Source organism: Oncorhynchus masou, chromosome 31, assembly GCF_036934945.1.
Source record: "Oncorhynchus masou masou isolate Uvic2021 chromosome 31, UVic_Omas_1.1, whole genome shotgun sequence".
In the NCBI taxonomy this organism is placed as follows: Eukaryota; Metazoa; Chordata; class Actinopteri; order Salmoniformes; family Salmonidae; genus Oncorhynchus; species Oncorhynchus masou.
The window spans coordinates 54,034,669-54,049,012 of NC_088242.1; the positions used below are offsets into that span (position 1 = coordinate 54,034,669).

General features: G+C 43.9%; 1 protein-coding gene across 2 annotated transcripts in view; it reads left to right on the forward strand.

Annotated features, from left to right (window-relative positions):
* LOC135524119 (hepatocyte growth factor receptor-like) overlaps positions 1–14,344 on the forward strand; it is a 72,185-nt gene that overhangs the window by 34,751 nt on the left and 23,090 nt on the right. For both annotated transcript variants that reach the window (XM_064951326.1, XM_064951325.1), the window contains one exon: positions 1,168–1,270. In XM_064951326.1, coding sequence (XP_064807398.1) covers positions 1,168–1,270 — 103 coding nt within the window. The remainder of the gene's footprint in view (positions 1–1,167; positions 1,271–14,344) is intronic.

Below are 14,344 nucleotides of genomic sequence, written 5' to 3' on the forward strand. Positions count from 1 at the left end.
CAAGGAGACCCCCAGCTCCGCTAAAACCATTGACAACTATGTGCCGTTTTCCAGGGATTGTTAAATAAAGGTTCCAACTATTTGATTGGAATATCATCACCTCCTCTTGAAGAGCGGAGTCGGAACTACACTTTTCCGATTATTCCACATCAATCATCAGAGATGTACAGCAAGTAACTGTATGCTTTTTATGATCAGAGAACATTGATTGAGCATGTATTTTCAGATAGGTGAGGGTAGCCTATCGATTTGCCGTGTAGCTAGCTAAGCAAACAACACGTGTCATTTAGCTTGCTTCCTCTGAGATTCGACTTTTGGAAAGAGCAAGACATCGGCATTTCTTTGACTTAGTTACATTGCCAGTCGGATTACTGTCTTCACCTCTATAGATGGCAAGCAAATCAAACAATATTTGGATACAGCCTTCTAGCTTTGTTAGCTGTTATTAGCAAGCTAGCCAATTTGATGTGGTCCGTCAATAAATGGAGCCTATCATGTCTGTCAGCAGCAAGCGTGGATTAAAACCCTCTTGAAAACAACGTTGAAAAGGGAATCATGTTAGCTAACTTCGCTAGGAAGGCATACGTTGTTTGGGGGAGAAAAGTACATTAGGTCTATTTACGTATATGTTTAGCCAACCTTTACAGTTTATATCGTCAAATACGCCCTTCTGCTGCTCGACAGGCAGATCTCACAAAGGATGGGAAATGAACGTAAACCACTCATTGCCTACTTATCACTCATACAGTAGTTCACTTTCATTTGACTGTATATCACTCAAATATCCAATTCATGGAGGGCAATATTACAGGATGAATTGATTTTTAATGATCATTGAAAGCATGCTGTTACTTGCTGTATGATGATAGAGCTAAATGTGCGCAATTGTTCTGCATGGAATAACAATGCATTTGTAATTATGACTATGTTCTTCAAGAGGTGATGATTTTTGCAGGACAGTTAACATTTATTGAACGATCCCTTGAAAACGGCACGTAAATGGTTTTAGATGTTTTCAGCAGGCAAATCTAACACTCTGCGCCTTATTCTGACGGTTTATTGATAACGGCTTATGGGCACGCTAGTGACTAATCACTAACAGCCATTTTCTCCATGGAGATCACACTGTGTCTTTATTCCTGGCTACTCTCTCTGCGTCCCCAATAGCGGAGGCAGCACTGTGGTGGCCCAGGGCTTCTACCTTCACTCGGCTTCCCCGCCTCAGATGGTGCTCATCCCCACAGCCCAGGACGGCAAGGTCTTCACTGTGGTGAGTGTCTTAACCTCTATTGAACTAGGATTGAGGTTTAGCAAGACCTCTTTCCCGTTGAGTGTCTGTCCGTCTGTTGAGGCGACCGACCGGACGTCTTCCAGCCTGTGCAAAAAACAAAATACCTCCAGCCCCCCCCCCTTCAAACAAACCGCGTGGCTGTTATTGTCATTAAGCCCTCTGAAAAGAGGAGAAAAGAGGTGAAATATTAGGGGAACCGTGCTAGATAGATTTGTACGAATGGATGGAGGGGAAATGGAAAATCTACGCTCCATATGAGATAGCGTCATCACCTCTGAGTCACACAGTAATGTTACAGTAGCTGACTTGGTTTATTATCTGGCTTCAATCTGCTCAATCTGGGTTGATTATCATCCATCCCCCCCCCGCCGCATCCCAAATAGCACCATCATCCCTACATAGTGCACTACTTTTGACAAAAACCCTACGGGACACAACCATGGTTTATTATGCACTACAAAGGGAATAGGGTGCCCTTTGGGACACAGCTGTGGGCCTCGAGCTCTTCAATCTGTGTTGATTCTCCTTATTCTAAGAACGCTGCGGTGCGGATACACATGTATTCAGCCACTATCAAGGTTACCTCAGTTACCACAGCACGAGAGAAGCCCTGACCTGACTCTCTGTGTGTTTCACTTTCATAAGGAACCCTGATAACTAGATAGAAATGTAGGTTTCATTGCAGTTGTTTTTTTAACGTTACCCTCTGTCTTGAAACAAACTGGTACACCTTAGTGTTGGGGGTTGGTGGTTGGCTTACTTGGAGTTGGCCCACATTGTGACATGTTGTTCCCAAATCAAATCAAACGTTATTGGTCACATACACATGGTTAGCAGATGTTATTGGTCTAATACACATGGTTAGCAGATGTTATTGGTCCAATACACATGGCTAGCAGATGTTATTGGGCCAGTACACATGGTTAGCAGATGTTATTGGGCCAGTACACATGGTTAGCAGATGTTATTGGGCCAGTACACATGGCTAGCAGATGTTATTGGGCCAGTACACATGGTTAGCAGATGTTATTGGTCACATACACATGGTTAGCAGATGTTATTGGTCACATACACATGGTTAGCAGATGTCATTGGTCACATACACATGGTTAGCAGATGTCATTGGTCACATACACATGGTTAGCAGATGTTATTGGTCACATACACATGGTTAGCAGATTCATTGGTCACATACACATGGTTAGCAGATGTTATTGGTCACATACACATGGTTAGCAGATGTCATTGGTCACATACACATGGTTAGCAGATTCATTGGTCACATACACATGGTTAGCAGATGTTATTGGTCACATACACATGGTTAGCAGATGTTATTGGTCACATACACATGGTTAGCAGATGTCATTGGTCACATACACATGGTTAGCAGATTCATTGGTCACATACACATGGTTAGCAGATGTTATTGCAAGTGTAGAGATATTCTTATGCTTCTAGGTCCGACAGCACAGCAGAATGTAACAGGTAATACAGTATCTAACAATTCCACAACAAAACCTAAAACAGACACATTCTAGTAAAGGAATGGGATGAGAATATATTAGTATAAAATATATAGAGGGCAGGTAGTTTGCCCCCGATGATGCGTTGTGCAGACCGTACCACCCTCTGGAGAGCCCTGCGGTTGTGGATGGTGCAGTTGCCGTACCAGGCGGTGATACAACCCGACAGGATGCTCTCAATTGTGCACCTGTAAAAATTAGTGAGGGTTTTGGTGACAAGTCAGGAAGTCCAGGACCCAGTTGCACAGGGTGGGGTCAAGACCCAGGGTCTCAAGCTTAATGATGAGTTTGGAGGGTACTATTGTGTTGAATACTGAGCTGTAGTCAATGAACAACATTCTTACATAGGTATTCCTCTTGTCCAGGTGGAATAGGGCAGTGTGATGGCGATTGCATCATCTGTGGACCTATTGGGGCTGTAAGCAAATTTAAGTGGGTCTAGGATAACAGGTAGGGTGGAGGTGATATGATCCTGGACTAGTCTCTCAAAGCACTTCATGATGACAGAAGTGAGTGCTACAGGGCGATAGTCATTTTGTTCAGTTACCTTAGCTTTCCTGGGAACAGGAACAATGGTGGCCATCTTGAAGCATGTGGGGACAGCAGACTGGAATAGGAATTGATTGAATATGTCTGTAAACACACCAGCCAGCTGGTCTGCGCATGATCTGAGGACGCTGCTAGGGATGCCGTCTGGGCTGGCAGCCTTGCGAGGGTTAACACGTTTAAATGTTTTACTCACGTCAGCCATGGAGAAGGAGAGCGCACAGTCTTTGGTAGCGGGCTGTGTCGGTGGCACTTTATTGTCCCCAAAGCATGCAAAGAAGTTGTTTAATTTGTCTGGGAGCAAGGCGTCAATGTTCACGATGGGGCTGGTTTTCTTTTTGTAATCTGTGATTGTCTGTAGACCCTGCCACATACGTCTCGTGTTTGTGCCGTTGATTTGCGATTCCACTTTGTCTCTGCACTGATACTTTGCTTGTTTGATTGCCTTATGGAGGAAATAACTACACTGTTTGTATTTGGTCATGTTTCCAGTTGCCTTGCCATGATTAAATGCGGTGGTACGTTCTTTCAGTTTTGCGTGAATGCTGCCATCAATCCACGGTTTCTGTTTAGGGAAGGTTTTAATAGTCACAGTAGGTACAACATCTCCTATACACTTCCTTATATACTTGCTCACCACGTATATGTCAATATTATTGTCTGAGGCTACCCGGAACATAACCCAGTCCACTTGATCGAAGCAATCTTAAAGCGTGGAATCCGATTGGTCAGACCAGCGTTGGATAGACCTAAGCACCGTCGCTTCCTGTTTTAGTTTCTGCCTATAGGAGGGGAGCAACAAGATGGAGTCATGGTCAGATTTGCCAAAAGGAGGGTGGGGGGAGGGCCTTGTATGCATTGTGGAAGTTAGAGTAGCAGTGGTCAAGTGTGTTACTCGCTCGTGTACTGAAATCGATATGCTGATAGAATTGAGGTAGCCTCGTTCTCAGATTAGCTTAGTTAAAATCCCTAGCTACAATAAATACAGCCTCAGGATATATGGTTTCCAGTGTGCATAAAGATACCAAGACAGCCTTGATGGCCGTCTTGGTATCCGCTTGCGGGGGGATACACACGGCTGTGACAATAACCGAGGAGAGTTCACCTTGGGAGATAATACGGTCGGCATTTGATTGTGAGGAATTCTAGGTCAGGTGAACAAAAGGACTTGAGTTCTTGTATGTTGTTACAATTACACCATGAATCGTTAATCATGAAACATACACACCCTCCCATCTTCTTAACAGAGACATGTTTGTTCCTGTCTGCGCGATGCACTGAAAATCCCGTTGGTTGTACAGATTCCGACAGCATGTTCCCAGCTAGTCATGTCTCTGTGAAACAGAGTATGTTACACTCTCCCGGATATCTCTTTGGAAAGCAACTCTGGCCCTAATTTTGTTGACTTTGTTAGCTAGGGACTGGACATGAACAAGTAATATACTCAGAAGCGGTGGTTGGTGTGCGAGCATCCGAAGCCTAGAAGATCGCTCCGGCACCCTCTCCTCCAACGGCGTTGTTTTGAGTCGGCGTCTGGAATCAGTTCAAATGCCCTGGGAGGTGCAGACAAAGGATCCGCTTTGGGAAAGTTGTATTCCTGGTCGTAGGGCAAGTTGTGCTGGTAAGTTGATGTCTCTCTGATATCCAATAGTTCTTCCCGGCTGTATGTAAGAACACTTAAGGTTTTCTGGGCTAACAATGTAATAAATAATACATTAAAAAAAACAAAATACTGCACAGTTTCCTAAGGACTTGAAGTGAAGCTTCCATCTTTATCGGCGCCATCTTGCCATCTCTATGAACCACAACAAATACGTTTTACACACAAGTGGCCTCTGATGTTATGTGGACAGGTAGTGCTTTGTTATGGTGTTATCTTTCAACCTTGATAGCAAGGCACACAGGTTTAGTCATGACTCCCTTAGGAGAAACGCACACTCAAGCAAAACACACACATACACTGCTCTAACACTTTATCTCAAATCTCAACCAAACAAAATCCCTCTCTATCCCTCTCAACCCCCTCTATACCAGACCACTGTATCTGTATCAGCTAAGCTACAACCAACCCCCATCCCCTGACATCAAGCCCACGCACGCGCACACACACACACACACACCAGCTCGCCTTTCAGTTTCCCTTTCACTGACCCCCTCCTGGTGTGACCTGTGATGAGGTTGGTGCTCTACAGAGCCTCAGGGAGGGCTAGGGTCAGAAGAGACAACAGGAGAGGAGGGAGGGAGGGATGAGGAAGGAAAAGGACACAGGTAGAAGGTGTCCTCATAATATGCTTCAGTATCAATTAAACTACCAATAACATTGTTGTTGTACATTTATGATTTGAAAGTTTCGATTGGGAGACTTTGAAAATGTTCAGTGGAATTTATTGTGCTTAGAATTTCAGCGCATTTTTTCAATAGACTTGAATAAAAATGGGATCAATCTTGGTACAACTATGGATCAAATAAGCGTGGCTCAACGCCTGCACTGAGTTTGTACCTTTTCCAACAATCTTATTTCCTTTCCATTCCCAACCACTAATCTAATACCTAAACCCCCAGAGAAGACTGACTGGATGACAGTGCACCAGGCAAGACAAGACAGGGACGTGTACTGTGTTTAACAACATGGGGTATAATTTCTAATGATTTAGTATAGGGGATAATGCTCTAGTCCCCTAATGCTCCAGCTGTTGCCTCTTAAATTCTTTACAGTAACCAGGATGAGATGAGGCCTTCTCTAGGAAGAGACGGTATGAGACACAGTATTATTTTGACCCACAACACGGGGTCGCCGGAGAAGAGAGGGAGATAGAGAGAGAGAGAGAGAGGGATCACTGTTTCCAAAGAGAACACCCCTGGATATATGAATGCCTGAGCAGTAATTTGAGCGGGCCTGTCATCATCCACCGCCACAGCAGCTCTGTGTTTGTTCAGTAGAGAAAAGGGAAAGAGGGAAACGAAACTTTGATCCGTGTACAATTTCATCTCCTGACTTTGGGTAGCCTGACTGCACAGACCCCTAGCTGACTGTCAGCCCGTAGAAATATAGTAGGACTGTGGTTGAAATAGGAGTCCATAATACACTCCGCATATGCAGCATACTCTACACATACAGTACGCATGCTGACATGCACACATGCACAGCCACACACTTGCAGGCACGTAGAGTACAAACACACACACTCGTGATCCTCCTTCCATAGATTTCATACCAACAAGGTCAAGAAGGGAAGAAAAACAACTCTTTCATAGACCAACAATGAGATTTGGGGCCTCTGACAACAGCATGAGAGAAAGGAGACAGAGAAGAAAAAAAAAAAATGTCCAAGCATCGACTTGATATCTGTTTCTCAGATCTGGAGTAAAGCCGAGGCTCAAGTAATCTCAGCTTTCCCACAAACATGAAAGGAATGTTTTTTTCTTCCTTCTTTTACGATCTGCAGGGGAAAGCTGGCATGGTCAGAAAGCCAAAGGAGCCGAGAAAAAAAAAGAGGGATGGAGCAATAGATCTGAGTTAGTGTGGATTTTCACATTACTACGTCCAGGACTCATTCACATCCAGAAAAAGGGGGCCAGGGAGCAGAGTGAGATTGCCAAGGGTTGGTGTGGAGAGGTTGATGGGGAAGTGGCGTTTGCGGTTGGACAGGGTTCGCTTTACTAGAGGATCCACTAGACTAGCCAGACACCGGTTGGTTGGTAAGGAATCATAACGTTCCATGTCAACACAGCCCAGGTCTGCCTTTCCCATCCCCTGTGTTATAATGCACTATACGTGTATCATATCATTGCAAATACACTACGGCATTGTGTGTGTGCGCTTCTTAGAAAGTGTTACCGTTCCATTAACCGGCCAGACACATGTTGGAGGAATTCATTCATGGGGGTGCTCCACGTCAACTGAACTGGTCTGCCTTTCCCATCTCTTACCCTTTCAGCAGAATGGCCAAAGCCCAGCTTGAGGGGATGCCTGAGAGGGGCTTGTATGAGGCCTTCCGTTTCCACCTGGCTTAAAGATATTTTTGTGACCCAATACGGCTACACTTGTCGGTGTTATTTACATTTACATTTAAGTCATTTAGCAGACGCTCTTATCCAGAGCGACTTACAAATTGGGTTATCTTTCGATCTTAACTAACTATGTATGTACAGCTTGAGTCCTTAGCTTCTGGGTAACACTTAGTATCTTATAAGATCGCTTTGTTTGGCATTGTTAGCCCTTGGTCAGGATACTGAACACATTCCAGAGAGTTTACAATTGTACAATTGCACTATGGTTGCTGTCTCCATCTTAGGAGTATAGGGTTGCCAGTTCAGTGATAATCAGCGCTAACTCCCCACGTCTGCTGCTACAATATCAACTAACAAGTAATTGTATTCACAAGTTGCTCCCCCCAACCCACAGTTATTCAGATCAGTCTACCAACACAAGCGAGAGGAGACATTTATGAAACAATGAATCTTTGCCATATAATGAGTAGTGGTTGACTGAGGTTTCCCCTAATTCACAGGATATTTGTCTAAACTCTCCAGGGGACCATTTTACCTTCTAGACCCCTTTAGTTGCTCCCTGTCGAGGAGCACACACACACACACACACACACACACTCGCCAGACTCGATTGTGATTGCTTGCTTTTGTTCGATCATCAAGTGCAGGTTGTGTGTGAGTGAACAGGGCCCGTGTGTGTATGTGTGTGCCTGTGTGTGCGTGACTGCATGCATACATGCATGCTAGTGTGTGTGTGTGTAAACAAGGCCGTGTGTGTGTGTGTGTGTGTGTGTGTGTGTGTGTGTGTGTGTGTGTGTGTGTGTGTGTGTGTGTGTGTGTGTGTGTGTGTGTGTGTGTGTGTGTGTGTGTGTGTGTGTGTGTGTGTAAACGAGGGCCTGCAGGGCCAGAGGGTGTGTGTGTTTGCACTCCATCTGCGTTATTGCTCAACACTGACTAGAGTTTGGAAGTCTGTCCAGGGGAACTGAACTGCTAACAGGAAGCTTCTGTAACACTTAAAACCAGCCCTGCTATTTCACCCATGGCTACTGTGATTAGCAACAATGATGCTCATGGGAATTGGAGTTCAATCACTAACGAGTCATTGAAAGGTTTATTAAAACACTTCCATGTTCCGGAAAAGTTGAGCGTGGAGCAAAATAGTCTGGCCACTGTGCGTCTGCCTCTGCTCCTGCTTGCCCTTCGGGGTCAAGACCAGGTTACTGTAAATGCACGTTGTGACAACTGTACGATGTATTCCATGTGTACCCTGGTACATACAACTAATACCACTTGAAACTGCCGATGTAAAATGGGCTTTATGAATACATTTGATTGATTGATTGATTGATATGTATTCCACTCCTGCCGTGATATGTAAAAACATGTCACCTAATGAAATGTTTTAGCAGAAAGGACATGTGATTGTGGTGCAGAAAGGCCACTAGAAACATGTGTTTGGGGTCATTTTTGGGGCCATGGGTACTTTGGGATGTCTGTCTGTGTAGGATGTCTTTACTCAAGGACGTGTTTGCTTTAGTGGCCAACTAGATACATATACAATATCAATGGCCCCTAACCACGCAACAGACATTTACACTTGGTAGTCAACTCTGGGCAGAGTTAAACTGTTTTTTGTCCATGCCACAGCTGTGTGCACCAGGAGGCTTCAAAGTGTCTGCTGCCGGTGCACTTTCAGGAGGCCTTTGTTGAAAACACACAAAAAGTTCCATAAGGAACACCAGATTGCTATATGTATAGGAAGCATGGGGACTGACTGACAAAAACTCCCTGTGACTCCATTATCACATCAAGAAACACTTCTAGAACTCGTCCGCACCACTTCCCAAATCTCCAGTTAGACGTGAAGAGCCGGAAATGACAACCATACCAGACATCTGGGCCAGTTTTTCTCCACGCTAGTTGTGCTGGAGGATCGAAGTGCCATGTCGATGCCGAGAGGGGAAAGAGGAGAGGAAAGAAGAGATGCCGGAGGATACAGGGATGGCAGGTAGGCAAGTGGCTAAGAGTGTTGGGCCAGTAATCAAAAGGTTGCTGGATTGAATCACCGAGCTGACAAGGTAAAAATCTGTCGTTCTGACCCTGAACAAGGCAGTTAGGTCAAAAGGGGGGGGTGAGTGTAACCGGTGTGAAATGGCTAGCTACTTAGCGGGGTGTGTGCTAATAATGTTTGGTGACATCACTTGCTTTGAGACCTTGAAGTAGTTGTTTCTGTTGCTCTGCAAGGGCCGTGGCTTTTGTGGAGCAATGGGTAACGGTGCTTCGAGCGTGACTGTTGTCAATGTGTGCAGAGGGTCCCTGGTTCGAGCCAAGGTAGGGGCGAGGAGAGGGAGGGAAGGCAGAACTGTTACACCTATATAGTGCACTACGGCCCGTGGTCAAATGTAGTGCACTACAGTAGATAGGGAATAGGGTGTAATTTGGGACTTTGCCTTTATTCTTCTGTTCTGGATTAGGGCCCTTGTTCTTCTGTTCTGGATTAGGGCCCTTGTTTCACTCCTACTAGAACGCAGGCCCTTCTTTTCTCACTGTTTACCATTATGTCAGACTAGAAAAGATGGAGGATGCATTAGCAAAGAAGTGAATGTATCTAGGGTAGTGGTACCCTTACAAAATAACATGTGAGAAGAAACACATCTGGTTTTCGGACCTGTTTATTTTTAACATGTTTATTTTTCATCTTCGTCTGGTCTCCCATCCCATCCCTGCTTAGCTTCAGAGGCTTCAGAGGCAAACTAGCAGTGGGATGCCGGGTGCTACAGTATGTTGCTTGAATAAATGTTCCAAAAAGGCAGCGAAAGCAAAGGCCAGGCGAACATAACCGAAGATAGGAAAAACTGCAGGAAAGAGGGAGGCGTTTTATTTATCAGAAATGTTTCACAAAAAAAAAAACATTTTGAAATTATTTCCTTGCAATATTTGGTTTTGCAATCAATACTTTTGGGGTTATGTTTGGCTTTCAATATCATTATTAGTCTTTTTGTTTGCCATACTAACAATTTTGTTCTCGACGTCAGATGTTTTTCTTGATAATTATGGCACAAAAGTACCTCCCTCATTAGAGGATTACAACACATAATAAAACACTATTACCCTCTTACACCATTATTCCCTGCCACAGTTTCAGTAAAGAGCTGAGGGATGGGGATGGGGCTGGAGAAATGCAACCCCTCTCAAATCTATAGACAACGCTGGATGCAAGGACTGACCATCCATGATATTAAAATGATAGTTTTAACCATGTGTTTAGTGGTTGTTCCTATTTACTTTCTTTACAAACATTGGGGTAAAACAATATTATATTTGGGGTTCTGATGGGGTACGACAGTTGAATTAAGTTCATGAGACATTTATACATTACATTCTTCAATAATAAACACATATCATTCATTTACAAGTCCAAAAATGGATGTAGCAACTAAGGATTGCACCTTTTTAACAGGCAGTGGCCTTCATACAGCAGAACTACAGTATGTCGCCCTTTGAACATAATCCATTAACATTATTTCAACCCCACATTTGAATCTGAAATTCCACATGTGAAAGTAAAATGTTTTACAGTTAAACTGCTAATTTCATTTTCACGTGATTGTTTTTCACATGTTAAACTTGCAATTCGACATGTTTAAATGAGATTTTCACATGTGGAGTTTTCTTAAATGTAAATACAATATTGTATAACAAACAAATGGAGAAATTATAGAGGGAAAAGTTACAGGTGTTGCATTTGACCCTGCCTTCACAGACTGGTTGAACTATCATTAGTAGGCTGGACAAAAATGTAATCTCTCAGTATGTAATAGTGTAAAACTGTTACTCTACCACCCTTTGTACCCCAATGGGTTGGATACAGTGCCTTGCGAAAGTATTCATCCCCCTTGGCATTTTTCCTATTTTGTTGCATTACAACCTGTAATTTAAATAGATTTTTATTAGGATTTCACGTAATGGACATACACAAAATAATAGTGAAATGCAAAAAATATCTTGTTTCAAAAAATTCTAACAAATATAAAAAAAGAAAAGTGGCGCATGCATATGTATTCACCCCCTTTTCTATGAAGCCCCTAAATAAGATCTGGTGCAACTAATTACCTTCAAAAGTCACATAATTAGTTGAATGAAGTCCACCTGTGTGCCATCGAAGTGTCACATAAACTGTCACATGATCTCAGTATATATACACGTGTTCTGAAAGGCCCCAGAGTCTGCAACACCACTAGGCGAAGGGGCACCACCAAGCAAGCAGCGCCATGAAGACCAAGGAGCTCTCCAAACAGGTCAGGGACAAAGTTGTGGAGAAGTACAGATCAGGGTTGGGTTATAAAAAAATATACGAAACTTTGAACATCCTCGGAACACCATTACATCCATTATTAAAAATGGAACGAATATGGCACCACAACAAACCTGCCAAGAGAGGGCCACCCACCAAAACTCACAGACCAGGCAAGGAGGGCGTTAATAAGAGAGTCAACAAAGAGACCAAAGATAACCCTGAAGGAGCTGCAAAGCTCCACAGCGGAGATTGGAGTATCTGTCCATAGGACCACTTTAAGCCGTACACTCCACAGAGCTGGGCTTTATGGAAGAGTGGCCAGGAAAAAAGCCATTGCTTGAAGAAAAAAATAAGCAAACATGTTTGGTGTTCACCAAAAGGCATGTGCGAGACTCCGCAAACATATGGAAGTAGGTACTCTGGTCAGATGAGACTATAATTTAGATTTTTGGCCATCAAGGAAAACACTATGTCTGGCGCAAACCCAACAACTCTCATCACCCCGAGAACATCATCCAGTGAAGCATGGTGGTAGCAGCATCATGCTGTGGGGATGTTTTTCATTGGCAGGGACTGGGAAACTGATCAGAATTGAAGGAATGATGGATGGAGCTTAATACACTGAAATTCTTGAGGGAAACCTTTTTCAGTCTTCAAGAGATTTGAGACTGGGACGGAGGTTCACCTTCCAGCAGGACAATGGCACTAAGCATACTGCTAAAGCAACACTTGAGTGGTTTGGCCTAGTCAAAGCCCAGACCTCAATCCACTTGAGAATCTCTGGTGTGACTTAAAGATTGCTGTACACCAGCAGAACCCATCCAACTGAAGGAGCTGGAGCAGTTTTGCCCAAAAATCCAGTAGCTATATGTGCCAAGTTTATAGAGAAATACCCCAAGAGACTTGCAGCTGTAATTGCTGCAAAAGGTGGCTGTACAAAGTATTGACTTTGGGGAGATGAATAGATATGCACGCTTAAGTTTACATTTTTTTGGTCTTATTTCTTGTTTCACAATACAAAATATTGTGGTAGGCATGTTGTGTAAATCAAATGATACAACCTCCCCCCAAAATACATTTTATTTCCAGGTTGTAACATTTTAAACACTTGTCAGGGATAACACAATAAAGTCAAGGACTTCAAATCAAATTTTATTTGTCACATGATTCGTAGACAACAGTTGTAGACTAACAGTGAAATGCTTACAATTTCCAACAATGAAGAGTTAAACATAATTATTATATATATATTTATCTTATCTAAATAGTGACACAAGGAATACATACACAGTGAATAACAAATAAAATGGCTATGTACTATAGGCTTTGTACAGTATATAGGGAGTAGAAAATGACATGGCTATATACAGTATTTAGGTAGTAGAAAAGAACATGGCCATATACAGTATATAGGGAGTAGAAAATAACATGGCTATATACAGGGAGTACCAGTACCGAGTCGATATGCTGGGGTACGAGGTCATTGAGGTAGCTATGTACTATACATATAGGTATAGGTAAAGTGACTAGGCAACAGGATAGATAATAGACAGTAGCAGCAGTGTGTGTGTGTGTGGCTGTGTGTGTGTGTGTGTGTGTGTGTGTTTGTGTGGTTGTGTGTGTGTGTGTTTAGAGTCCTGTGTGTTTGCATAGAGTCAATGCAAGAGAGTTAGTGTAAAAAAGGGTCAATGCAGGTAGGCCAGGGAGCCATTTGATTATATATTTAGCAGTCTTGTTTAGAGGTCTTGTGACTCGGGGGTAGAAGCTGTTCAGGGTCCTGTTGGTTCCAGATTTAGTGCATCGATACCACTTGCCATGCAGTAGCAAAAAGAATCGTCTTTGGCTTGGGGGGTTGGAGTATTTGACAATTGTTTTGCCTTCCTCTGACACCACCTGTAATAGAGGTCCTGGATGGCAGGGAGCTTGGCTCCAGTGATGTGCTATGCCGTACGCACTACCCTCTGTAGCGCCTTGTGGTCGGATGCCAAGCAGTACCAAGTGGTACCAAGCCAGTCAAGATGCTCCTGATGGTGCAGCCGTAAAACGTTTTGAGGATCTGAGGGCTCGTACCAAATCTTTTCAGCCACCTGAGGGGGAAGTGTCGTTGTCAAGCCCCCTTCACAAACTGTGTTGGTGTGTTTGGACCATGATTGTTCCTTGGTAATGTGGACACCTGAGGAACTTGTAGCTCTCAACCCACTCTTCTACAGCCCTGTTGATGTGAATGGGGGCCTGCTCGGCCCTCCGTTTCCCGTAGTCAACGATCAGCTCCTTTGTCTTACTGACGTTGAGGGAGAGGTTGTTGTCCTGCCACCACACTGCCAGGTCACTGACCTCCTCCCTATAGGCTGTCTCATCGTCGTAGGTGATCAGGCCTACCACCGTTGTGTCGTCTGCAAACTTAATGATGGTGTTGGAGACATGCGCAGCCATGCAGTCGTGGGTGAACAGGGAGTACAGGAGGGGACTAAGCACACACCCCTGAGGGGCCCCTGGGTTGAAGGTCAACGTGGAGGATATGTTGTTGCCTACCCTCACCACCTGGTGGCATCCCGTCAAGAAGTCCAGGATCCAGTTGCAGAGGCAAGTGTTCAGTCCCAGGGACCTATATACTGAACAATAACAATGTAAAGTGTTGGTCCCATGTTTTATGAGCTGAAATAAAAGATCCCAGAAACGTTCCATATTCACAAA